Raw genomic sequence first — 27,244 nt, 5'->3', positions numbered from 1 at the left:
GGTTCAGAACGGGGAGTAAAAGGGTGAAATTTGGTCCAAGTACTGTGGGTGGAATAGCTATGATGATCCTTTACTCAGGAAAGACTCACTGCAATGTTTTAGCAATAATGAGCGATGATTGTTGACATGTATTTACGTTGAACTTATTTTGTAACCGTTACCTATCTAACCGCGCTAATCGGTAAAAATGTTTTTGGTAAATTTGGACCATTACGCCAACATACAATGGCCTACTCTTGCGAATGATGCCATTTAACACCTTTAACATCCAATGTGAATCGTACGGCGCAAATTTGCATGGTTAATATCCCCGCAATAATAACCAGGGTGGCTGATGAATTCGAACCGCGGACGAACTGTCACTGGGCTAATGCCACTGCCCGAGGATGGCTTTGTGTTGTGAAAAAGAGAGGGCTTTTTCGTGTATTTGTGGAGTGGATAGCACGCTGCACTACGAACCCGGGCACCCGAGTTCAATTCCTGCTCACGACCAACACCAGTGACAATTATCTGAACCGGTCCTGGCCCTCCTCTAGGTCGACTCGGCCTCAAATGAGAACCTGGTGCGGTGTGTAACAAAAAAAACACATCGCCACTGGGAGACAAAGGCGGCCGGGCGTGTTGTTACCCACCCCCCTTGTATGCCGTTGGGGGTGGGTGGCAACATAGGTGCTGCCCCAATTGTCTGTTTAAGGCTATACGGGGGATGTTTGTTGTATATGTATTACTTAGTGTGTGTGTAGTGTGTGGGTGCAGTGTGTGTGTAAGGTGTGGTGAGTGTGTGTGGTGTGTGTAGTGTGGTGTGTGTAGTGTGGGCGGTTGCTGTAATGTGTATCGTGGGTGGAGAGAGGTGGGATCCGTGCGTGTGTGTAGTGGCAGTGGGTAGAAAGAGTCGGGGTTTTGCCCTGGTCTGTGAACAGCCAGGCCGTGAGTCTCTGAATGTGTGCGTGCAGTGGGTGGTGTGGAGTCCTGTGGGTGGAGAGGTGTTAGCACATGTGTGTATGACTCAGTGTGATGTGGGTGAAGAGGTGAAATTGTATGCGCTGTGGGGTGTAAAGGGGAGGAACTTTATGCGTGTATACATGCTGTGGGGTGAGCACACGGCAAAGGAGGTGAGGTTGAATGCATGACTGTGGCTGTGGGTGTCGTGTAGAGCGATTGACGACCCGAATTCGATTATAGCTCACGGCCAACACCAGTGACGATTATCTGAACCGGTCCTGGACCTCCCCTAGGTCGACTCAGCCTCAAATGAGTAGCTGGTGCGGTGTGTAAACATCGCCAAATGCGGTCGTGCGTGGTGTCGTTGATCCACTCCCTCGTGTGCCTTCACAGGTGCTCGCTAACAGCACTTGCCCCAATAGTCTGTTCAGGCTACACGGGGGATCTTTGTGGGTTGGAGGGATCGGATTGTGTGTGTGGGGGCTGGAGAGAGAGAGGTAGGGGTGGCATTGTGTGTGTGAGTGTGCACGCACTGGGTGGGGAGGGTGACAGTGTGTGGGTGGTGGGTGTGTGAATGTGCTGTGGGGTGGTGGGTGTGTGAATGCATGTGCTGTGTGTGTGGGTGTATGGGTGGAGCTGCGTGCGTGCGTGTGTGTACCCTGGTGAGTGTTGAGCAGTGGCTGTGGTTTTTTGGTGTGGGGAGGCGGGTAAGCCGTGTGTGCGTGCACTGTGTGGGTGGAGAGAGGAGTGGCGTGGTGTCTGCTTGGCCAATACAGTGCACAGAGCAACTGGGCTGGGTGAGCAGTGTGTGTGTGTGGGGAGGCTCTCTCTGTAACTGTGCCGTGTGACTTGAGTGAGTGTGGTGTTGTCGTCAAATGTGCGCTGGTTTGGAAGGCGTCACAGGTCAGCTCTTGCCTTTTCGCTCTCTCTCTCGCTCTCCCATCCAGAGCCACAGACAAGCCCGGGGTGAAACAAAGACGAGAGGAACTTGAGAGAAGCCGGTGGGCCACGGCATCTCCTCTATCAACGGCGCTTTTCAACAGAGGTCCTCATCATCCACATTTCGCCAGGTGACTATCTAACATTCTGCATCTGCCAAGCGCAGTGTCACTTAATTCCAGGGGAGGGGGGATACAATATATTAAAAAGGCGCTTTATATATACACACACAGTAGAAGAAACCCGACGGGGACACGAGTACTCTCTCGATCTGTGGGGGATCGGACGAGCAAGTTTTTAATTTTCTAGAGGGCACTTTTAAACTACAATTGATCATCAGCCGAGCCGCACAAAACGTGGGGCGACATCTCGTGAATTTGGCGTCTGGGTGACGGGCAGAAGCAAGTTGTCACCAACACCACCACCCACCCACCACCATCCACCACCACCACCCACAACTCCACAACCACCATTATATTATATTATAATCACGTGGGCAGCACGCGGATGAACTAGCAACGCGAAGTGTTAAAAATAATGTCCGAAAGTAACAAAATAAATAAATATCTCTATAAGCGGTGGAAGTGGGGGTGCTGCGGGTTTTTTTGTTGTTTTTACACGCGACGTGAAGAACCACGCAGAGGCGGGATGTGGGTGGGTGGGGTGGGGGGTGGGGGTAGGGTGGGGGGTGTGGGTAGGGTGGGGGTGTGGGTGGGTATTGTGGGGGGTGTGGGTGGGTCGGGTGGATAGGGTGGGGGTGGGTAGGGTGGGGGGTGTGGGTGGTAAGGGTGGGGGGTGGGGGTGAGGGTGGATAGGGTGGGGGGTGTGGGTAGGGTGGGGGTGTGGGTGGATAGGGTGGGGGTGTTGGTAGGGTGTGGGGTGTGAGTGGATTTTGTGGGGGTGTGGGTGGATACAGTGGGGGTTGGGGGTAGGTAGGGCGGGCGGTCTGGGTGGGTAGGGTTGGGGTGGGTAGGGTGGGGGATGTGGGTGGGTAGGGTGGGGGGTGTGGGTGGTAAGGGTGGGGGGTGTGGGTGGTAAGGGTGGGGGGTGTGGGTAGGGTGGGGGTGTGGGTGGATAGGGTGGGGGTGTTGGTAGGGTGTGGGGTGTGAGTGGATTTTGTGGGGGTGTGGGTGGATACAGTGGGGGTTGGGGGTAGGTAGGGCGGGCGGTCTGGGTGGGTAGGGTTGGGGTGGGTAGGGTGGGGGATGTGGGTGGGTAGGGTGGGGGGTGTGGGTGGTAAGGGTGGGGGGTGTGGGTGGTAAGGGTGGGGGTGTGGGTAGGGTGGGGGTGTGGGTGGATAGGGTAGGGGTGTTTGTAGGGTGTGGGGTGTGAGTGGATGTTGTGGGGGTGTGGGTGGATACAGTGGGGGTTGGGGGTAGGTAGGGCGGGCGGTCTGGGTGGGTAGGGTTGGGGTGGGTAGGGTGGGGGATGTGGGTGGGTAGGGTGGGGAGTGTGGGTGGTAAGGGTGGGGGGTGTGGGTGGTAAGGGTGGGGGGTGTGGGTAGGGTGGGGGTGTGGGTGGATAGGGTGGGGGTGTTGGTAGGGTGTGGGGTGTGAGTGGATTTTGTGGGGGTGTGGGTGGATACAGTGGGGGTTGGGGGTAGGTAGGGCGGGCGGTCTGGGTGGGTAGGGTTGGGGTGGGTAGGGTGGGGGATGTGGGTGGGTAGGGTGGGGGGTGTGGGTGGTAAGGGTGGGGGGTGTGGGTGGTAAGGGTGGGGGTGTGGGTAGGGTGGGGGTGTGGGTGGATAGGGTGGGGGTGTTGGTAGGGTGTGGGGTGTGAGTGGATTTTGTGGGGGTGTGGGTGGATACAGTGGGGGTTGGGGGTAGGCAGGGCGGGCGGGCGGTCTGGGTGGGTAGGGTTGGGGTGGGTAGGGTGGGGGATGTGGGTGGGTAGGGTGGGGGGTGTGGGTGGTAAGGGTGGGGGGTGTGGGTAGGGCGTGTGTGGGTAGGGTGGGGGTGAGGGTGGATAGGGTGGGGGGTGTGGGTATGGTGGGGGTGTGGGTGGATAGAGTGGGGGATGTGGGTATTTAGGGTGGGGGGTCTGGGTGGTAAGGATGGGGGGTGTGGGTAGGGTGGGGGGTGTGGGTGGGTAGGGTGGGGGGTGTGGGCGGTAAGGATGGGGGGTGTGGATAGGGTGGGGGCGGTGGGGTCCGTGTGGGTGGTTGGGTGGGAGGGGTGTGGGATCCCCCCTCCCCCGTGATTGCATTTCCTAGCGCGGACAAGGCGGCGCTTACGAGACGACGCCAGCGATTGGTCCTCGCGGCTCGCGTCCTGTGAGCGCGGACCAATCGGGCGGGGCGGTTGCTTATGCGCGCTAGGTAATCAAATCACAAAATTCCCTCCCCCCACGTGGCACGGGCTCGCGTGGTGATGCGGTGATTTTACTTCAATGTTAGGGGCTAGAGCAGGGGTCGGCAACCTGCGGCTCCGGAGCCGCATGCGGCTCTTTTGAACCTTGACCGCGGCTCCGGGGCGGATGCTAGCGAGGGGAGGAGGCGCACTGTGACACCTGCTCTGGCGTTGCCGCTGCTGACAGGTCGCCGCTCCGCTCCACACTGCCCGCCCGGTGACAGGCAATAACGTTGCCGTTGCTTTGTCACATGTTTGGAAGAAGTAAAAACCTTCCTGGGCAGCAAAGAGCTCACCTTTGCTGAGCTGGAACAGCCAGAGTGGCTGGAAAAATTACATTTTATGGTAGACATGACAGCACATCTAAACACGCTAAATACAACCCTTCAGGGGGAAGGAGGCACAGCCCTGCACATGCTGGAGGAGGTTTTGGCATTCGAGCGCAAGTTGACAGTGTTTGTCAAAGATTTACAGAGAGGTACACTGTCTCACTTTCCCTCTTTGAGAGAGTTCAAACAAAGTCATGATACGATAAATTTGGAATATTTCAAGTCTGCAATCACCACAATGCAAAGTTCGTTTGGGAAACGATTCTGTGAGTTCAGAGAGGAAAAAACGACATTATCCTTCCCTGTCACTCCCCTGGCGATCGATCCATCCCTATTGAATATGACTGCATTTGCAGGTGTAAGTCAACCTGATCTTGAGATGGAACTGGCCGATATAGCCGACAAAGATATATGGGTGTCCAAGTTCAAATGCTTGACCGCTACTCTTGAGGATGTTGCCCGTCAGAAGGCCATTCTGGCTCAGAATCATAAATGGAGTGATATTGAAAACCTTCCCAAACAGGACAAACTTGTATTCGAAACATGGAATGCCATCCCCAACACTTATATAAACATGAAAAAGTATGCATTTGGAGTCCTGTCGATCTTCGGCTCCACATATGTATGTGAGCAGGTCTTCTCCAACATGAACTATATTAAAAACAAACATCGATCACGCCTCACAGATGACAGCTTGCAAGCCTGTGTGAAAATGAAGGTGACGTCTTACAGCCCTGATGTGCAGACACTGTGCACTGAGGTTCAGGAGCAAAAATCCCATTAACCAGGTAATTTAGCTATTAATTTGCAAAAATATATTTTACATTGTTAAGTGAAAAAGTCCTTTTTTTATTCAGATTGACAGCTGACTGCACGATCCTGTATATAGCAATAAGGTAAGAAACAATATATGCAGTGTTCTATTTGTTTTAAATGTTGCAATGGTTTTGCGGCTCCCAGTTTATTTTTTCCTTCGGAAACGGGTCCAAGTGGCTCTTTATGTCTTAAAGGTTGCAGACCCCTGGGCTAGAGCATGGGTCGGCAACCAAAATAACAAGAAGAGCCATTTCTTTCCAATTAAGTACAAAATTCAGTATTTCAAGAGCCGCAATGCATCTGAGTACATGCTGTACATACGCACATATCGTCAAGAAGCAGCCCGTAAAGAGCCGCATGCGGCTCCGGAGCCGTAGGTTGCCGACCCCTGGGCTAGAGAATTGACGATGATGAATCCACGAGAACGTCAGCGTTGTTGTTCACCGCAGTGTTGAGTGTTCCCCCGAACGTCACACCTAGGCCTCGGGAAGGTAAGGTAAAAGTTAAAAGGTAAAAACAACGAGCCTACCTTTACCCTACCTTTTACCTTACCACAATACAATCGCTCTACCCTACCTTTTACCCTTTAGCAGGTAAAATAAAAGGTGAAAGGTAAAAAGCAACGAGCCTATCTTTACCCTACCTTTTACCCTTACCCCATACAAATTACCCGATTACAGGGTAATTACTAGGGAACTGCACATGAACAAGGTTTATAACATGTAAATGCTAGGTTAGAGTGCTTTATTCATATAGAATACTCTAGATGATTCCAATTTTACACGCTTTCTATTAACTCACTGTTGTTGTTGTCGTTGTCGTTGTATCCTCAAATCTTGTAACTCAGTTTTTACCCACTTGATAATGTGGTATTGACTGCAAACTTGGTATACTTATGTCATACTGATGACAATACTATATTCTATCATTAAAAAAATATATTTTAAAACAATCTTTTTTTATGTTATGTTTCGGCTTGGGTTTATTTGTCCACGCTCAACTGACGTCTGTAATTGGCCACGGTCCCCTTACGTTGTGGCAAGCTTCGGGACAACTTCCAGGAGTCGTGTAGTTCTGCCATTACTAGTACATTTCATAAAAGCGTGTTTTTAAACAGTTTTTTTGTAAGATTACTTATTAAATGGAGGCCACGGACTGCGCCACAGAGCTTTTAGCGGTAAACAAGGTACTGTATTTACCGGGTAATACTTCGCGCTTCCTTTACCCTACCGGGTAATTCTTCCGAGCTACCTTTACCCTACCCTTTACCTTACCCCTTGGCATGTCGACACCTTTACCCTTTACCTTTACCCTTTTACCCGGTTTAAAGGGTAAATTACCTTACCTTGCCGAGGCCTACCTGGCACCGTGGTGGTGCTGTCAATCGTCAATGAATTGCGCAATACGTACACTACTAGAATCCTGTCCCCGATGAAACCCGTGCCGTGCTTTTGTTGTTGGTGAGTTAATTCAACTAAAATCTGAAAAGTTGTGAATGGGGGACTCATCCCCCATCATCACTTCCCCGGGGGTCGTTAAAGTTAAGTACTGTTTTGTGGGAAAGTTCTCGCCAAAACGTGATTTCCACCACAGACGAGAGAGCGCCTCGTTGCCCGAATCTGGATTGCTTTTGAGGGAATTATTGTGGCACGCCACACATCATTTCGCCTTGTTTTGTTAAAACGAAAAAAGAGGGCATTTTCGGAATATTAAGTGGAATGCATTTTAAGGGGTTTTTTTTGTAATCCGATGAATTTTCCAAATCCAACTAACACGAAGCCAAAAATGCCACATAGAATCCAAGTGATAGGTTTGCTTAAGGCGTGCGTTGTGTGTCCTGTGGTCAGATGTCTGCATAATACATTGTGGGGAGTGGTAGCGTAGAGGTTACGAACCTGGCTACCCGAGTTCCGAGACCTGCTCACGGCCAACACCGGTGACGATTATCTGAACCGGGGTGTGTAAACATCGCCACTGGGGAGACAAAGGCGGCCAGGCGTGGTATTGGCCACACACCCCTCGTGTGCTGTGTTGGTCTTTATAGGTGCTCGCAAACAGCACTTGCCCCAACAGTCTGTTCAGGCTATATGGGGGATCGTTGTCTTTTTTTCATAATGCAAAAAGACACCAATAAGCCTAAGCTCATGTATACTATAATCATATCAGGGGAAATAATTGCGGGCTGGCTTCCTGCCTGGATTCCTGTCTGCCTGGCACTCCTGTGATTGTTTAATCGTGACATCACCCTCCACCCAGCCGTGGATTGTGCAATATATGCTGTAACACCAGATCATATACATTTAACAAAAGTTTGGTTGGCGGGAGACAGGGACCGACGCACATATACGGATTGATGGTCACGTCCCACGGACGTGAGGTCTCTTAGTTTAAAACTACTTTTTTTCTCTGGCAAATATGTCGCTCAATACAGCAGTGTCAATAGGCTAATTCCCAATGGCAGGCACTGCCTATACTGTATTGGTAACAGAGATCATACGTAATTATTTCTCCATTGACACAAATGTGACGTGAATTAAAGAATTTTCAGCCCCTTGTCAATCCACTGCTGGATGAAAGTGTCTCCACTCCATGCTCATCACGGGGATTGTGACCACACTTCACTACGCTGGTCTGTGGGTAGCCGTAATACAGTTCAGATCATCAGGTTCATAGAGCAGTGCTCTAATCACTGTGCCACTACTCTACCCACAGTTAATGTACCAGAACAAGAGATCATATTTGTTGTCGTTGCTATGCCAATTATATTATATTGGCCTATTGACATTCCAGGTATGAGGCATTCCAGTTCAAAACAGAGGCTTAATTGATCCTCTTCGAGGAAATTCAATCCAGGGGTGATTATTAGCTTGGATTGTTAAATATTTCAGTAGATGTTCTGTTTGCATCATGTCACCTGCACTTTTTCAAAGGTTGACACATCTATGTGAGGGAATGGTGGTATAGTGGTTTTTACAATGTGCCTCTATCCTAGTAACCTAAGTTTAAATTCTGGCTATGAACTTAAGAATCTTACCTCACCTTAAATCAGTACCTGGTGCAGTGTGCTCTGGGGATCATGGTGACTGTGTGGTACTGGCCATATCACTGCCCCATATGCAAACCAAACCAGTAGGCATGTAGCAATTCACTGCAGTTATTAATTCAATTGTATCAATTCATGATCATGATGTGATTAAAGATGTGTAACATTTTTGCCTCGTATCTTGTTTATTGTTTTTTTTTCCTTATATTTCATGGATGCAGTTTTGTTCACTATATTACGTGAATATGACATTTGAATATCACTTTTGTTTAACTACCATAAATTTGTAGTGACTAACTCGGAGACAGTAAGACTTGGAGGCACTTATTTTACTTAACAAGCACCATCGGGATAATCCACACCCTACGTGGGTACACACTATTACTGTTCATAGCCTGTGCACAACGCTAGCCGTCTAACACCGACGGCGCTGAACAGAGACGGTCAACGACTATCTAGCAGCGCAATGTCGAGTGAAGACAACAGCGACGATGGCGACGAGACGACAGCGACGATGGCGATGACGAGATGGTAGCGACGATCTTGAACAGCACGACGGGGATGCCACTTCCAGCCGCAGCCACGAGGTCTCTCACAGGGGGCCCCTCTTATACTCTCAGCGTGGCCTCGCTCAGTCCCGGCCACGCCCCCTCTCTGGAACATTCTAGCGGGTTTCCGAGGCTTTCCGATAGGCCCCCCTCTGTGACCTTTTCCATAGATGTCCCTCTCTCGTGTCTATCGTGGCTGCTGACGTGGGTACTTCCATACACCGCAGTTACCCTTTTTCACCAGCAGCCAGCGCTATGCCACTACACATTGTAAACTATCTATTTTGACATGCACTGTTTAATTTGATGCACGCATCACGGGCATAAGCGTACATTTTAAGCGATTAATTAATCATTACGTGCTTATAGATCATAATCGGTGCTCGCATGATGTGTTTCATTGTGCCATGGAGGCAGACGGTGTTGTTTGTAAATAGGAGAGGGGTCAGACGCTGTCATGGAGGAGCTGAAACCCCAGCCTCGCACGCTGGGCGAACTGCAGCTTTTCCGCGTGCTGCAGCGCGCCAACCTCCTCTCCTACTACCAGACCTTCGTGGAGCAGGGCGGGGATGACGTTCACCAGCTGTGTGACGCCGAGCAGGTGCTCCACCCACGCTACCCCGCTCACCAGTTCCTCCTGTAGGTCCCAAAGTGGCGAGGGGGCTCCACGTCTTTATTTTAGGCACCCAACAACTACCCTCCCAAACTAATTATAGTCGTACATTTACACGGAAAGTTGAACTAAAGCGAGGCTTTTTCTGGGAAGTTTATTTCGAACATTTGTCGAATTCCTTTTTGAGAAAGTGAGAGTGCCCAAATAAAATGAGTGAATACATGTGATAATGCTTGATCATTGGCACATAGATTGGTAACCTACTCGCTGTTTTTCCATCGACTAGTCACCTTGTGACCCTGCAGGTTGGATATCTATTGTTTGTGATATACTAATGCCACTTTCAAAATGCTAGATTACAGAAATGTAATAATGAATGACTGCATTTCTTAAGCTCCCAAGCGCTTTTAATAGAAACTAAAAAGTCAGGGAGTCTCCATTTTCATACGAGCACTGGGAAGTGCCTAACTAATTTCACCGCTTTGAACCATTATTGGAAATAGTCACCAGTCATTGAGTATTTAGCATTAGGCTCAACTAGTGTTATATTAAGACTGTCTTTATATTGTGATGACACTCTTCATGGTGCGTGGGTGTGTTTGGATGTGCAGGAAGAGTTTCTGGAGATCATGGCACTGGTAGGCATGGCCAGCAAACCCCTGCATGTGCGCCGTCTGCAGAAGGCCTTGCAGGAGTGGGTGCACAACCCTTCTGTATTCAGTCAGGTTCTACCAGCGTTTGCTTGTGCCAGCATCCCCATCTCCAAGATCTCCAACCTCACAACTGCCACTGCCACTGAAGCCCTGAATCTTGGCCCGACCTTTGGCCCGAAGCAGGCCACGATTGCCTCCGCCAGTGCAGGAGCGAGCATGCGTGTTGTTGGAGAAAATAACAAAAGCGTTTCCAGCACCACCACCACCACCACTGGCAAGCAACAGCTGGCACCAAATCCTGGCGTCACAGCGATGGGCGTGGCATCAAGCAATGCCAAACAGTGCCTACCTTCCGTCTCCGGCTCTGTGTCGTGCACCGTGAGAAACACGCCAGCATCTGTCGCAAGCAATGCTTGCAGGATCAACAACAGCAACAGCAGCAGCAGCAGTAGTCTCGGGATCATTACTAGCACTATTGCCAATACTGGTTGTGGCAGTGGTAGCAATGGAGGTGGTACTAGTTTTGGCAGAGAAAATGGACTGACACATGGCTCCATGAGGGCAGCTTGGCCGGGGGACGTTGCCGACACAGGCGTATGCGGTGTTGGCGGGGGGAACGTCGCGGGCGCCATGGATGACGGGACGTTGTCGGCCGGTTCCTCGGGCGACGGGGATGGCCCAGGCGGGGAGCTGGATCCTGAGACGCGCCGCATCATCACGGAGTGTTCCGCCCAGGCGCTGGGGCCCACTCACCGGCCGCTGGAACGAGCCGAGGTGCAGGAGGTGCTGCGCACCAACAAGAAGATGGCCGCCCACATGGGGCACATCTTTGAGATGGACGAGGGTGACGAGAGGCGCGAGGACGAGATCCGCAAGTTCAGCGCCATCTATGGCCGCTTTGACTCGCGCCGTAAGGATGGCAAGCAGCTCACGCAGCATGAGGTAGATATGGATGTGTGTTGAACTTCTGTCGCACTGTATATAGCCAACCGTGCTAACCGGAGGTGCGAGGAAGGTGGACCAGCGCATCTGTTATTACACTTCGATCCAGTGGCAAACCTTGCCCCTTACAGTAGGACATTCATTTGGCGTAAACTGACAAAAGATTACACTATTCTACAGTGCTTGGCATCACGGTACGGTACTGGAATTGTAATTTGTGTTTGCAACGAACACAAAAACTGCATTCAGTGCATCTACATTACATATAGAATAACATGGATTCATAATTGGTGTGTGTGATGGTGTATAATTAATTTTTACTTGATCAGAAGTGTATTCGTTGTCAATGCAGGATCAGGTGTACAATGATGGAAGACCACTTAATGTAATAACTTGATTTCATGAAGCGTCATTCGTGCAAATCGCATCTCTAAACGCTTAATATTATGACCCACACAAACATCTTAAAATCCAAGAAATTAACAGCGTAAAAAAGGTATGAGAACACAGCAGGCTGTGACCAATCACGAGAAGAGACCAATATGTTATTGTTTCTACATGCGGCAATAAAATGATGAGATCATGTGACTATTCTAAATCCTACCATCTGATTGACTAATATGTCTCTTGCATTGTATGTAAGTTGAACTTCTTGCGCACTGTACATAGCCAACCATGCTAATCGGACCTGCGGGGGAAGGACTAAACTAAACACATAAAGCAGTTCTAAAGAAATGAGTTTTCAATCTAGATTATTTAAAAGTGCATAGCTCAAGTGGCTTTCTAATATCGGAAGGAAGAGCGTTCCAGACGGCCGCAGAAGCACATCTGAAAGCACGTAATGCAGTGACCCCCTTTGATCGTGGAATGGTGGTGCAGCCGTTGAATTACTCTACGAACCTGGCGACCGTAAGTTGTATTCCTTTTCACGGCTAACATCAGTGGGCAAATAATATCTGTTCTAGATTTGAAGCTTCCGTGACTGCAAGGATTCATACTATTAGGTTTTTTTCGGTAAAGTCACGTAGGTAAAAAAAATAATATATATAATTATTTTATTTCTATTATTTTTTACCTACGTGACTTTACCGACAAAATCTAAGAGTATGAATAACACTGGTCAACAAAAAAAAATTCTGGCCTGGACTTTTGCAGCTGTTTTAGACGAATTTCAGGGTGCTGATTCCAAATCTAATCTAAGATTTGCTCTATCACATCTCATTTTTATGCTATCAGCATACCCCATTTTCATTTATTTTACCCAAAATTAACTCTGTCACTTATGATTGCAAGTTGTTGCGAGTCAGTGACTGCTTTAGTGTCAAAATATGGTGCTGTATTTTTAGGATAGTGTTTATAATATAATTTTATGTAGATATCCACATTTATTTAATATTTTTCTTCTGCAGTTTTTATTGAAAATGCAATATTTTATATCTCAAAAACCTGATGTGATAGACAAAAACTGATGCCATATTTGGAATCAGCTCCCCAAAATTACCTTAAAACCGTTGGAATATCTTATGCCAGAAAAAGTGTGTTGACCAGTGTAATTGCAGATCCGGTCCTGGCCGCACCCCCTTCAACCCACACTGACCAACGTGGTGAAGTATGATTAAATGACCCCATCACTGACATGGCATAAGTCTTCATCGAGCAGTGTATTGACAAAGAATCTGTAGTACCTAATGTATCAAGGGGGGAGTGTTCTACAATGCTATTGTGCTGCAGTGTTTTAACATTTGCAATTAACGGAATCGTAAGCGCAACTGTGCAAATTTTCAATGAAAATGAATTTCAATTATTAATTCAGGACAATCTGCCATGCCACATTGAGATTGATTGCTTCGGAGTGCACTGCACATGGCCACCATGTTCAGCATTTTCCCCTCCATCATTGATGTTGTCACACGACATCGTCTTGAAGTGGAGAAAACATCTGTCGTTTGCAGCTTGATTGCATGTAAAGTACTTGCAAATATTTGAGTGTTTGTGTTCTTTTTTTAGAATAATATTTTCTTCAGGTTTCCCCTGAAAATAACTCTGCTGTATCGTAATGGGATCCTGCCTCGTCAAATAAATACTTCAGAAATGTCTGCTTCTTGTTTCAGCTTTCAACTAATTACTTTCTTGAAATGTTTCTTTTGAGAATTTGATATTTAAGTTCATAATTTGTCAATGTCAATGTTTTAGGTTTCGCATTTTTAAATGTCATCTAATACATCCCAACGTGTTATAACGTAAAGAAATAACTGGAAACCCCGTTCTTATTACTTCTCCCCTTTTATAATATTAATAATAATTTACAACCCCTTTGTCAATATACTGCTGAATGCAGAAGTACCCATGCTGCGTTGGGCATAAGGACCAAAGTTCAAATATCCCTCACTGTTAGCCATGGTTAAGAATGGAACTTGAGTCACCAGGGTCATACCACAGTACGCTTACCGTTGTCCTGTTATCCCTCATTATTCAGTGAATAGAGCCACACATTTACGTTTTGCTACTTATTCTCAAGCTCTTGTATGTTATTGGTAGCTGTACTTAAAATGTATAAAGAAACCACTGGAAATACTTAAACAACAATCACCATTTGTCCTTTCCTTATTTATTGCCATTTTACGAATATGTTAGCTTTTATAATAATAAGTGACAGTAAAGCCTTTCATGCCTTTGGCTACCCATCATTGCCAATGCAGTCTCTGAAGTTTTATTCCAAGAAATACTTGTTTTTCAAATTAAGATTTTATTAAATGAAACTTAATTCACAAATCACACACTGCATTATATTTTTATCAATTTCTTGATTTTACAGTTGGTCCTTAACAGTGATAAATGTATGTGCGGTGGGCTTATTTGTGACGTATGTGTGCATCCATATGCGATTCAGTGTTGTGAATGGTGGCATGGTGGTTTACATCTACATTGCAATCCTGGTGACACGGTTTCAACTCCTGTCCACCTCAACGCTGGCATTGGCAATTGGTCTCGGGGGGCCTATCCTGGGTCTTGAGTTAAACGACTCCTGACCAAGTACCTCTAAAGAAGAGCTCCTATTATCCATGGGTAATGTGGATAATTAACAATGTTATTTGTGAATTTACTACAAGGGGAAAAAAAGTGGATAATGAGATAATGGGAACAATGTGAAAGTAGATAATGAGTTTTCACGGACCTTATAAGTACCACAGATAATAGGAGTCACGAATAATTGGGATGCCGTTATGAGGAGTTCTTCTTGAGTATGGTTTATGAGTAATAAAGGAGATCCTAGATTTGATACAGCAATTTTGTTGTGACGGTTCCACCTGAAGACGGAAGCTTGTGTTGCCTCCGAAACGTCGTGTTGAATTTTTTTTTACCTACGTGACTTTACCGAAAAAACCAAAGTAATAAAGGAGACAAAAGTTGGCCAGGTGTGTGTGTGCCATTCTAACACTAATAGATGCTCTCATCTACACGCTCTGATGGTCTGAATGATGGGATGCTGTGTGTTCTGTGTGCCATGGGCAGTTGAGTGTGAACGAAGCTGCATGCCAGCTGTGTCTGCTGGACATGTCGCTGCTTACGCGCCGGGATGAGCTCTTCCCGCTTGCTCGTCAGGTTGTGCGCGAGTCCGGATACAAGTACAGCCAACGCTACTCCAGGTACTCAAACTCCAGACACACATTTATCAACACATTTACACAATTACTAGAACGCACACACAGATGTGTGCATGCACACATGCCCACATAGAAACACAAAGATCCCCCCTAAAGCCTTAAGAGACTATTGGGGCAGGTGCTTTTAGCGAGCACCTATGAAGGCCAGCACTGTGATAGGGGTTGGATGGCCAACACCATGCCCCCCGTCGCCTTTGTCCCACTACTGCCAATGTTTAAACACTGAACCAGGTACTCATTTGAAGCTGAGTCGACCTAGGAGAGGCCCAAGACCGGTTCAGATAATTGTCACTGGTTTGGCCGTGAGCGAGAATTGAACTCGGGTCGCCGGGTTCGTAGTGCAGCGAGGTAACCGCTACACGACCGTTCCACTCCATTGTGTATGACCACATACCAATACTCGCCATTCTCCACGAAGTGACGGTGACGTCACCACGGCGCCTGTGCCAGACCATAATGATATGTGCAGACTCGTCACCTGATGGCGCTGCTTTGCTCTTCCGCTGTATGCGTATGTCCAACAGTGTGCAGTTGCGCCTCGATCGAAAGGATCTCTTTCGCAATGCTCTGTACACTTTTTTGTACATTTTCTTCAAATTTAGAAAATCTTTCACCTTTTGCTATGTGCGAGAAGGGGAAATGTGATGCACATGCAGAAAAGTACTTAAGGATGTTCAAATGAAAGTGTTTTTACTGAATAAATGTTCGTAAAAGTTATGTTAAGCTACAATAAATGTTTGTGAGGGTTAATTTCACTAATTTTAGTGGTCAGTTTTGGCATTTTTATGGTATGTAATGGGTTTCCAGGAACGGATCCCAATGTATGACAGTGCGCCCTCTGGGACACGAGGTTTCGACTTACGACGGCTCAACTTCCGTTTATTCGGGACCCCGGGGTCCCGACATGAGGTTGATATCCCCAAAAAAATACATTTGTCCTGTTCCAACAGCCCAAGGCTTACACAACAAGCTCCATCTGTTTGAATGTGAACCTATCCTGAGCCACTTCTATGGCAGTGGCAACTATGCATGCTTGTAATCCAGAAGTGTGGCGGTGAGGATTGGTCGATCACACAAATGTGGTGAAACTCCCTCCCCGTGGGCGTCGAGGTGCCTGGGTCGCCAGGAGAGGGCGGTACAGCAAATGTGGACTAATCACCATCTGTCCCATCTGTACAGGATAGTGTTGCCCCCTCCAGGTGTTCTGGTTTCTCTTCACATGCATAAACGGTCATAACTTGGCAAAATACATCTTCGTATATCTGTAGAGTCGTGCTTCTTGATGCCCTGTGGGATTGTAGACTCCGACGGAGACCAGGGTTGAACATTCAGGGCTGCTTGCCGTTTATTCACGCCAACATCCGCACTCTCAGTTCCGTTGCGGGCACTCACTACTCCCTGTCCCTTAGCCCTCTCTTCCGACTCCCTCGACCTTCGTCCAAGCTACCTCGTACTCTTCCACCCGTTGCCTCAGGAGCCTTTCTACCTGCTACCTGGCTCCTCTCTCTCTCTCCCTGGCCCTTCTTTGTCTCTCACCCTTCTCCTTCCGTCCAGGTTCCCCTTTTATCCCCTTAGCCCGGGCTCCTCCCTTTTACCTGGCTATATCCTCCTTCTACCTGGCTCCCCCCCCACTAGCAGACGTCTCACTTTCTCTACTTACCCCCCTTTTACCTGGCTCCCCCACTAGCAGACGTCTCACTCTGTCTACTTACCCTCCTCTCTCACCCTTCTGGCACTCCCCTTTCTGCTTGGACCCCTTCCCGCGGTTGCTCATCGTTGGGTCCCCGCAGTGTTCCTCTACATATGCACTGCTGTGTTTGTGGATTGTGCAGCATTGTGTGATGCAGTTGCATAAATGACACAACTCAAACTAAATATTATCACAAGGTTGACTCTGCCTCAATGAGTACTACGTGCATTGCGGCATCATCAACAATCTGGGAGTGAAAGCTGTGGGCCTACTAACACAGGCTTTGCCTGCCCACTGTCTTCTTTGTCTCCCTGGCAATGTCCATTCAATCGTGCTTGCTTGTGCTTGTGCCCGTTCAGCCGGGTCCGCCCAGTGGAAGGCCCAGTCTGCAAGAGGCCTCGCATAGAAGGGGGGGTCATCCCTGCCTCATGCCGAGAGACTGCGACCTCCCGCACCCTGCAGGCTCAAATCACAAAGCTCAAGAGACAGGTGTGTGTGTGCTTGTGTGTGAGCCCACGTGGCTTGCCTTGCCAAGAATGCACGTTCCCAAATATATTTAAACTTGTCGGCACCACCTTTCATGGCGAAACATAGCTAAGTTGTTTTAAAGGTCCATAGGCAGTGATGATATTGAGATGTAACGACAATTGCACATGTTATCACATGTGAATGTATTTTTTTAGCTGTGTAAAGACATTTGTTTAACGTAAGTTTTGCCATCCCAGGTGGTACCAGCTTGTGCCCTGGCCAATATGGATGCATTATTTTATTTTGTTTCTATAAATTTTATTTTTTACCTACATGACTTTACCGAAAAAATCTAAGAGTATGGATGCATTTGTTGAACACTTGGCAAGTTTTTTTCATCCACATTCATATATGTTCGCTCGACAGCAAACTTACACTTGTATTTGATTTCTTTTGGATTAACGTGTGGTGTAACCTCCTGCACTTTGAAGCCATATGGCCACAGGGGAGGAGGAGACCAATGGGGGGAGGAGTGGGAGAGGAGACCGCATGCCTCCTGTGTGCAGGACCGCATGGTGGAGGTGCAGGAGGCCCTCAGAGCCATCCCACTCAAGCAGGACGGTCTGAAGCAGCGCATGCACGAAGCCCAGGACAAGCAGGACCTGAGTTCTGCACATAGCTTTCAGGTGAGCAGCACTGTCGAGAGGGTCCACTGCCCGACCACGGAGCTCAGCTCTGTTCCATCACAGCCCAGCACTGCTGTGTTTTCACTCAAGAGGACTCCACCCCTGAGCTTGTCCTGTCCACTCACGTAGTCTTGAGCTCCTCAACTGAGTACTCGAATCTATAAGCCAGGTATCTTATTAGCCAGTTTTTTTGCTTTGCATTTTAACACATGAGCACCAATGCTTTGGTGATACATCACGATCTGGCGGTACGGTCTGCTTTGTATTTGTCTCTACAATTATGGAACAATTGTGCTATCAATGTCACGTTATACATGAAGAATCTTCCACTTGGAACTCTCAGAGAGCAGTGCATCATCCCATGTTAGACAAAAGTGAAAATATGATATCACAATTATCCGAGAACCCATCCGTTGCTTGATACTCAAACTCGGGGTGCACACCCATTCTCAGCTTAAAATATTCTAAATTAAGTGAAATCCAAACGGTTTGGTTTTTGGCAGTCACTGCCGGTTTAATCACGTGCGGTTGCACGGAGTTGAACTCAGGATTTTAACGTTGCCGGCTCGGTCCTCTTGAGCCACCTGGCCGCCTCAGCATTCAACTTTTAAAACCGTTTCAAAGTGTGCTGTGGCACTGCACAAACATGTGTCAATCGCTCCCCTTCGGTAGTGGTGGTTGTAGGATCCGTGAGGTTGAAAGGGGCATGTTGGGATGAGGAAACATGCTTCTTAATAGGCGCATCCCCCAGCAAACACGCGTGTGTCTCCTCTCCCAGCTAAGCTGTAGTGTACAGACGATAGTACTGTCTGTAAACAATTCACGTTGAATTTTTCTGCAATCTTTGAACTGTAGCCTGTGTGCCTTACGTTGAGTGCATGTGTATGCACGTCTGTGTGCTCAAAAAACATGTGATTGCACCTCCACGTGCTTGTGCGCTTGTGTGTGCGCATGCATGTGTGCAAGTGTGTGTCTGCATATCTGTGGGTGTACAGATCCTTGTGATGTGTGTAGGCATGTACATTTATGTGTATGGGGTGTGGTAGCATAACACCACACTGCTCTACCAACTCAGTAACCCAAGCTTGATTCCTGGCCAAAGCAAACATCAGTGGCAAATATCTGAATTGTGCTTGGGCCTTCCATTGGTTGACTCGGCCTTAAATGATTACCTGGTGCGGTGTGTAAATGTCAGCACAGTTAAGATAGCAGGGTGTGGTTCTGGCCACTCACCCCCTCATGCACCTTGCCAACCTTCATAGATGCTCGCTAACAGCACTTTCCCCAACAGCCTGTGTTTTTACACGGAGGGGGTGGGGTCTTTGTTCACGTGTGTGTGTGTGCGTGCATATGTTGGTGCTATAGGCGGAGTTGGAGCAGGTGACCATGGAGCAGCTGTCTCTCATCCAGGAGCAGACCGATCTCATCAAGAAGCAGCGTCGCTCCGACCGCTACTTTCAGGCGAAGGCACGCAGCCACGGCACAGCAAGCGACGACGATGGCGAAGATTACGGCGATACGGACAGCAGCGCGGACGAGATGTGCCGTGAGCTGCGCACCGGCACGGCCACACCAAAATGCGCAGGCTCACAAACACATGGCAGCTATCGCGTACACACGGGCATCCACTCACACACATGCACCAACACACTTGGTCACACAAAAGACAAAGATCCCCCTTATAGCCTTAACAGACTATTGGGGCACGTGCTGTTAGCGAGCACCTATGAAGGCAAGCACAGCACATGAGGGGGTGGATGGGCAACACCACATCCGGCCACATTTGTCTCCCCAGTGGTGATGTTTGCACATCTGATACTCATTTGAGGCTGAGTCGACCTAGGGGAGGCCCATGACTGGTTCAGATAATTGTCACTGGTGTTGGCGGTGAGCGTTTGTAGCACAGCGCGCTAACTGTTGCACTACCGCTCCCCACTCATTACACAACAACAACAACAAGTTCAAGAACCGCCATTCACCACTAAGTAAGTGGCGGTGATGTCACTACGGCACTCGTGCCAGACTATGTTCACGTTGAGGCCACGTGACGTGTCGAACCCCCGCTGGCAGGAGGTCACGGGGCAGACCCAGGTGCCACGAGTCAACTGACTGAGATGACTGGCTGATGCACCACCTGTGCCCCCTACTGTGCCAACTTGCTGTGCTTTAGCCACCCGGCACTCCGATCGTTGTTGTGAGCGTCGCTCCTTTGCCCTCAGTTGTTGTTGGAGGGCGACTGCCTCCAACTGCCCAGTAGCGTCCTTTACGAGCCTCCTCCACAGAGGCCGATCGTGATACCGCTGGTACCAATCATCGGCAAATCCACTCAGCTCCACATCCTTGTACCACATCACTCCATCTCTTCTCTAGCCCATGCCGCGCCCATTTAGCCCCCTCGATCCGGCCAAACAAAAGCTGTTTAGGCATGCGGTGGCTGGGCATGTGGGCTACATGACCCAGCCAACGCAGCCTTGCCTGCCAGAGGAGCTCACCGTTGGGACTTTGTCCAGATCTTTCAAGGAATTGTGAGCTCCTCACACAATCCAGCCTGGTTAAACCCAGGATGGATCGTAGGCAGGCCAGCCTAAATGTTTCTAACCGGTGAAGATGTTCCATTAGGGCGGTCCACGTTTTGCAAGCGTAGAGAAGGGGAGGGCATGACTGTGACCGAGAAGACCTGAAGCTTCATGTGGAGCGACTGACCAGGTAGCTTCCACACAGCGTTTACGCAACCGATTAAAAGATAATGCCGCTCAACTGATTCGGAGTGAGACCTTTGCTGTCCAACTGGAGCCGGTCATGAGCACACTGCCCAGGGATGGGAGTTGTGGTGGAGTGTCTGATGGTATGAAATACCCAGGCAGGTGGTTAGTTTTGATGGGGCTGATAGTAAGGGCCCACCTCTTAGTGGTACGTTCCAGGTTCAGCAGCAGCGCCTCCAACTCCTCCTCTGAGCGAGCAGCAATTACCAGATAATCAGCGTATATAACATGAATGACCAATAGGGAGCCATCCCTTGACCACACCCGGGCATCGCTCACACACAAACAGGCACATTCATCCATATTATTGTCAGATGTTCATTATGGGGGTGGAGCAGTGATACTCTAGTAAATGCGCTATAGCACCTACCCCGTGACCAGAGTTTGATTTGTGATCATGGCTAGCATTACTAGAGCATGATATCTGAACCAGTCCTGGTCCACCCCACCTCTTCACAACCACAACCGACCAGTGTTTTTAAGCAGGGTCACACCGTGGCCTTCATCTAGTAGTGGATTGACAAAGATACTGTAAATCATATAAAAGCATAAGAAGAAAACATTCTGCAATAGCTAAGGTATGTGGCAGGATTGGCCTGTAGGTGGCATCATGGAGTAGAAGGTGGCAAAATGTGCTTGCAAGTGGCAAGCCAAACTGTATTGATTCAGCATTTCTTCGCGCCGCAAGTGCTGTAGTGACGTATGCCCGGTCTAACGCTGCATTCTGCGGAGCTTACATCTCGCCTGCACAAAACGTCACCGCGCCACGTGCGTAAGCGATGGGTTCATTCCTGCATTCCAGACGAGCCGCTGGGGTGTGGAGGGTGCGGCGGTGCGGGAGACGCCCCATCGCCGCGGCACAACGGGCCCCCTGACCTTCGTGAGCCGTCCCAGGGCCCAACCGGTGTTCAACCACCCTCGTGGAAGCACTCGCTGGCTACGGACGAGACGCGTCCGCGCACGCGCCACCAGTTGACGGAGCAACCACTCAAGCAGGAGCCCGCCTGGTCCGGTGAGTGCATCCTCTCTCGCATCTGTGCTTTCGCCACCGGTTGCACTGCATTCTGTACAGTGAACACCATCAGTCGGTGAACACTGCTTTGTAGGAAGTGGTCATCCTGTGTAGAGACTGGTCCCTACTCTAGTAATGTGGAGCTTTCACCACTGAATTAGGGCTTTCGGCTGAATTGACAGTAATCCATTGCTCCGTGTATATATCTATGATAACTTGATTTCGCACCGTACGTAGCCAAACGTTCTCTGTGAGCAATGGGAGGCTTAGACTTTTACAATAAGGAAGAGGCAATGCAGTGTGAAAAATTATAACAACCCAGTGACACTGGGTTTGATTCTTGGTTCAGGAAGTTGAAACCGTTGGCAGGTTTGTTCCACCACCCATGCAGCGTTAAATGGACCAGCCCTGCAGGGCAGCGTTAATTTTGTCAACGAAATTTGTGATGAAAATAATAGTTGGCAAAAACATTTTCCGTTTGAGTCGACGACAGTTATTGGCGTAGCGATGGCTACAACTCTCTACCAAAGTCTGAGTGAATTCCCCAGACTCGGACTTGACTAGAATCCGATAGGTTTTCGTCAATTTAAATAAATACAACTACATAAATCAGCACGGGTGAACGGGGCAGGCTTAACGGGGGGCACGAGTGCAGCCGCATGCACGTACACACAACAACAACCGCCGTTCATCACCAAGTAGTGATGACGTCACCACGCCGCTGGTGCAATGCTAAATACACTTTGAGGCCAGGTGAAGTGTCGAAAGCCCCCTGGCAGGAGGTCACAGAACAGACCCAGGTACCATGTCTTGAATGAGATGACCAACTGGTAGATTGCACCGCCTGTGCCAACTTTCTGCGTCTTAGCCGCTCAGCGCTACATGGTCCTCCGTTGTTGTTGGAGGGCGACTGCCTCCAACCCTTCACGAACCTCATCCTCAGGAGAGGCCGATCTTAACACTGCTGGTACCTGTCATCGGCAAGTAAAATCAGCTACAACGACAAAGATCCCCGAGTATAGATTAAACAGACTGTTGGGACAAGTGCTGTTAGTGAGGACCTATGAAGGCCGGCACGGCACACGAGGAGGTGGGTGACCAGCACCACGCCCGACCGCATTTGTCTCCCTAGTGGCGATGTTTACACACTGGAACAGGTACTCAATTGAGGCCGAGTCGACCTAGAGGAAGGCCCAGGACCGGTTCAGATATTCTATCACCGGTGTTGGCTGTGAGCGGGAATCGAACTCGGGTCGCGGGTTCGTAGCACAGTGTACCGAGAGCTGTGGCAGGATTCTTTGGAACGATATGAACAATCCAAATTATTTTGTGTACTATGGCTCACTCCGTACGCATTAGATCTGCTACCGATGCTGCTGCCACTGCCTTCCCACAGGAAGGATGCACCGTAGCGCGGTTCTGCGCGGTGGTAATGAGGACGTGTGTGTGCCACAGACACGGAAGAGGGCGGGAGGTCGAGCACGGGGAGAGGAAGTCAAACAGAGCAGGAGGAGTGGGAAACGCAGGTGAAAGAGGAGCAGCGAAACTCGTGTTGATCACGCGCGCCCCAGCCGTTGTTTCTCTCCCTACACATGTGTTGGACGTGACGCTCTTGTCTGTCTTTGGATGGAAGCTGCTGGCTACAGAGCCAGTATTGTGGTACGTTATAGATAAAAGCATAGTTAATCACTGACACGTATGTCCTTGTCACCGTTGATGGTGTATGATGTTAATCGTCAGGTTAGGCGTTAATTATGCTCGTTATAATAGTTGCCGTCAAGTAAAATTTTTCTCAATGTCAGAGGTTGTTCTAACTGCATTGCACAGGAGCTGTTGTTTTTGACTTGTTTAATGTCAGTAATGGAAGTGTTCATATGATACCAGTAACAACCTCAGGGGGACCATGGGCAAGATAAAAAAAAACAAGAAGCAATAGAGATCGAAAAATATAATTTATTTTCTTAGTTTTTAACAGATTATATTTGCGCATTCGGTATTTAAATCCATTTGTGTGTAAACAGTCATTTAAAAATACTCAGCCTTGAGCCTTCATTCATAAGTAGGTTTGACACGACAATTATCTTTCACAAGAACAAAAAAAACCTCCGTTTAATTTTTTTTACTTGGAGCTTTATTAAGTCACGTAGGTAAAAATAAAAATTAATAAAAGTAAAATAAAAATAAAATTAAAAATCACGACGTTTCGGAGGCAACACAAGCCTCAGTCTTCAGGTGGAACCGTCACAGCACCATAGCTGTATTGATATTGATACATAGCACGATAGCTGTATTGATATTGATACAGCTATCGTGCTGTGACGGTTCCACCTGAAGACGGAGGCTTGTGTTGCCTCCGAAACGTCGTGATTTTATATTTTATTTTTATTTTACTTTTATTAATTAAATTTTAATTTTTTACCTACGTGACTTTACCGAAAAAACCTAAGAATATGAATCCTTGCAGTCACGAAAGCTTCAAATCTAGAAACTTTGTTAAGGTCTAATTATGTCGATTGTATGTTGAACTGCATGTCGCCAACCGTGCTAAGAGGTGTCGTTTTTTTAACTTTAGTTTTGCTAAACCAGAATATTGTCACATGGATTTTGACACATTTGGGTTATTATTGCAATGCTGAAAATTCTTTTGTTGTATAAATAAATGAAAGTTATGGCTACTCTGGATAGATGTGTTTCACTAAGTGTAGTATTACACGCTTGAATCTGATAACAGGCATTCAGTAATTGGAGGTGCCTCTGTATTAAATTACATATCCTTCAGATGGCCCATGTAACTAAATGGTCAGGCTTTGCCCTGTGAGAGTTTTGTTTGGAGTGTCTGTGTCCACATGGGGTACCACTGGTCAATCATACCCATTGCCACTGCTTTTTCCTCATCTCTGTGCAAAAGTTTGGTGTATCTTTTTTACTTTCTTGGATGAAAAAGTCAATAAACATACACCCAGATGTTGTGGGGGTATGTGAATATCGTAACATTAATTTAAGTACACGTGAGTGGACTTGTTTAGGTCGAAGTATTAAAAGGATTGGGGTCTCTTGGCTCATCCGAGGACTTCACAGCTTGTGCAGCTGATCTGCAGCCAACACCAGTGGAGGAGTTATCATGCCGATACTCTTTAGTTATTTCGATAAAGTCACGTAGGTGAAAATAAAAATAAAATAGAAATAACACATTTTTTATTTTTATTTTCACCTACGTGACTTTACCGAAAGAACCAAAGAGTATGGATCCTTGCAGTCACGAAAACTTCAAATCTAGAACAGTTATCATGCCTCCAAATCTCTTAAGATCGTTATTCCCTTTCACGAGAAAATCAAGACGATTCATTGCCTAATTGGCAAAGACGAAAACCAGGCCTTCACAAGCAGAATCTCTGCTGTGAAGGGATTGTATTACCCTCCGTAAAAAAATTACAATGAAAATGATCTTGTCTCAGAACTATTTACCATGAGAGACGGTAGCAAGCTCATGTGTTGCGCTGTGGCATATTCTAAAGTACCATTGCTTACTTGGGTAATTAGGTAATGCCATTTGAATACTGTATTGAATGAAACTGTATTTGCTTGACGTTGCCCAAGTGACTTTACCTGCCAGAAGATCTACCGTTATTAGGTGATGGATTTACTTAATTTCCTGGACTGGATTGTGAGGCTGTTCTCACCAGAGGTGGAGTCATGTAATTGTTCTCACTGCCTAATCACGAGTCTAGGTAAAGGTGGTAGAGTGCTGCCCGGAAGGTGGTATGCGTTCATAGCGTCGCTAAAGTGTCGTTCAGGATGTGACATGTTTGTGTGTTATTACGCGGTATGCAAATACATTGGTCGTTTTAGATTCATTTTGAACGTTGTTATTGCTGTCCTGCAGTTCGTTTCCGACAATCGTTGATGTTCAGTTATTTAATGTGTTACCAGAACAATGGCTTACTGCATGTGCAACAGCAGTATAGAGATGACAATGTCTGAAAGAATGAGCTGTGTAAGAAGCCTCACTGATTTGGTGTGAGCGTTGTTCTCTTTGTGAAATGTATTGCCCTCCCAAGTGCCCCCCTGTTTTGTGTTTTATCCCTGTAGAGAGATGATGTAACATTAGTCTGCCTCCATGGCTCCCACATTTTCTGGGCACTGGCTTAGATGCGAATGAGCTGATGGAAATTGAAAGTGTATTGAATAAAACAGAACCCTTTTACAAGTGAGTGTTTAAAAGTGTCCTGATGTGTGTGTGTAGCATGCCTGCCACCCTCATGTGAGTGTTCTTTATCAAATGGTTATGATACGCCAAAACAAATCACATGAGCCGAGTCTTTAACAATAACTCATGTTCGCAATTTCATTCCACATTGGCAGTGTAATGAACAACAGTGAATCTCGCCTCGCCTGTACTGCCCATCGAGGTAAGTCGTACTTCTTGAAATGAATGATCTTTAAATTGGGGTCGAGCGGTGATGCAGTTATTAGCAAGCTGTAACGTGGGACCCAATGACCGGAGTTCAATTCTCATCCAGGGCGAACAGGAGTCACGATTGTCATCTTTCTGGCCTGGGCTCTCTTTTCCAACGTGCACTTACCCGGGTGGTTAAGTATGCACGTATGTTGAACTTGTTTAGCATGGTGCATAGCCAACTGTGCTGATCGAAGGTGCGCGGGTAAGACAACAACCGTATGGTCAGACGACCTCCGTGATCAACATGGCGTGGAGAGAAATTCATACAGCAATGGTATGGAAAATGGATACAAAAAAAGATGTATATTTAATTTTGTATTCTTGTCACGTCAATGGATAAAAAAAAATACTTGTTATCCTTGATTTGCCAATATAGGCAGTACCTGGTATTGGGAAATTGCCTAAATTGAGCAATACATGAATATATTAAGACAATTACAAAGTAGAGCAATCACAGTATGATTACATATAATTGTATTGATATAAAACATCGTTCTCCTCCCACCCAGCTTAAAATACGCTGCCAAGCTTAGCAGTGTTCATTAGGACGCTGTCTTTCCGATAGCTCTGTTCTTCGCCTGAGGACGGCTGCTTGTGTTGTGGCCGAAACGTCGTGAGAATTTATATTATGTTTTATTATTTTATTATTTCCCTTCTACGTGACTTTACCGAAAGAACCAAGAATATAAAACATCGTGTTCTTTTGGTGAAGTCACGTAGGTATAAAATAAAATAAATCACGACGTTTCGGGCGCAACACAAGCGTCCGTCATCAGGATTCCTGCAGTCACGAAAGCTTCAAATCAAGAATATAAAACATAGTGTTTCACTGCTCAAATTAATATTGGAAGCACTGCTTTTCAATGGTGGCCTTAACCCACCGCGTAGGAGAGGTACTGCCAAGTATTTTTCGTGATACTCATTTCATCAACGCTGGACATTCAAAACATACTACAAAAGTAGTGGGTCTGGGATTGCGACAACCCAGTGTCATGAGTATGAGGCGCTGCTATACCTGTGTGTATCGCCAACACTAATAATTAATCACATCTGGGCATGACGGCCAAAGCGAATTGTCATGATTTGTTTTAACGCCGCCTTACAGTTTCGCTGGCCAGTGCCCATATGTGTACATGATCGTGGAATCCAATCAGGGAAGTTGGCAGCTTTCCTGGCCTTGCACTCTTGAAAACGGTGCATCGCTATTTATGTTCAACTGAAACCCAAATTGACTCCTCGTGGAAAAAGTAATACTTTTGGTAGCATAAACCGAAAATGTGTCTCGGTTAATTTGAAATCGAGCCTTCGGTGTCGATTGGTCAAAATTGA

The 27,244-nt window shown here is 47.5% G+C and overlaps 1 protein-coding gene across 4 annotated transcripts; it reads left to right on the top strand.

Moving 5' to 3' along the window:
* The first annotated feature begins 1,553 nt into the window (after positions 1-1,553).
* Positions 1,554-25,663, top strand: LOC144720393 (NGFI-A-binding protein 2-like). Of its 4 annotated transcripts, none has more exons than XM_078597164.1 (9): positions 1,554-2,012; positions 9,379-9,566; positions 10,190-11,173; positions 14,687-14,820; positions 16,888-17,017; positions 17,563-17,682; positions 19,048-19,243; positions 21,247-21,456; positions 22,912-25,663. In XM_078597164.1, the coding sequence occupies exons 2-9, from the start codon at positions 9,423-9,425 to the stop codon at positions 23,010-23,012; spliced, it is 2,019 nt and encodes a 672-aa protein (XP_078453290.1). In that variant the 5' UTR covers positions 1,554-2,012; positions 9,379-9,422; the 3' UTR covers positions 23,013-25,663. The 4 variants fall into 4 exon arrangements, with proteins under 4 accessions (XP_078453290.1, XP_078453272.1, XP_078453264.1 ...); XM_078597146.1 differs by having other exon boundaries at positions 1,555-2,012; positions 9,383-9,566; positions 17,488-17,682; XM_078597138.1 differs by having other exon boundaries at positions 1,555-2,012; positions 17,488-17,682.
* The last annotated feature ends 1,581 nt before the right edge of the window (positions 25,664-27,244 follow it).

Source organism: Lampetra planeri, chromosome 1 (genome assembly GCF_965212315.1).
Source record: "Lampetra planeri chromosome 1, kcLamPlan1.2.h2, whole genome shotgun sequence".
In the NCBI taxonomy this organism is placed as follows: domain Eukaryota; kingdom Metazoa; phylum Chordata; class Hyperoartia; order Petromyzontiformes; family Petromyzontidae; genus Lampetra; species Lampetra planeri.
Note: the sequence above shows the minus strand (reverse complement) of the source record. Positions and strands in the feature narration are given on the sequence as shown.

Excerpts from the sequence above, each read along its gene's own strand:
- LOC144720393 (XM_078597146.1), top strand. The coding sequence starts at position 9,423 with ATGGAGGAGCTGAAACCCCAGCCTCGCACGCTGGGCGAACTGCAGCTT. Across the intron at positions 11,174-14,686 it reads AGCAGCTCACGCAGCATGAG|TTGAGTGTGAACGAAGCTGC; the intron begins GTAGATATGGAT and ends TGCCATGGGCAG. Across the intron at positions 17,683-19,047 it reads GTTCTGCACATAGCTTTCAG|GCGGAGTTGGAGCAGGTGAC; the intron begins GTGAGCAGCACT and ends TTGGTGCTATAG.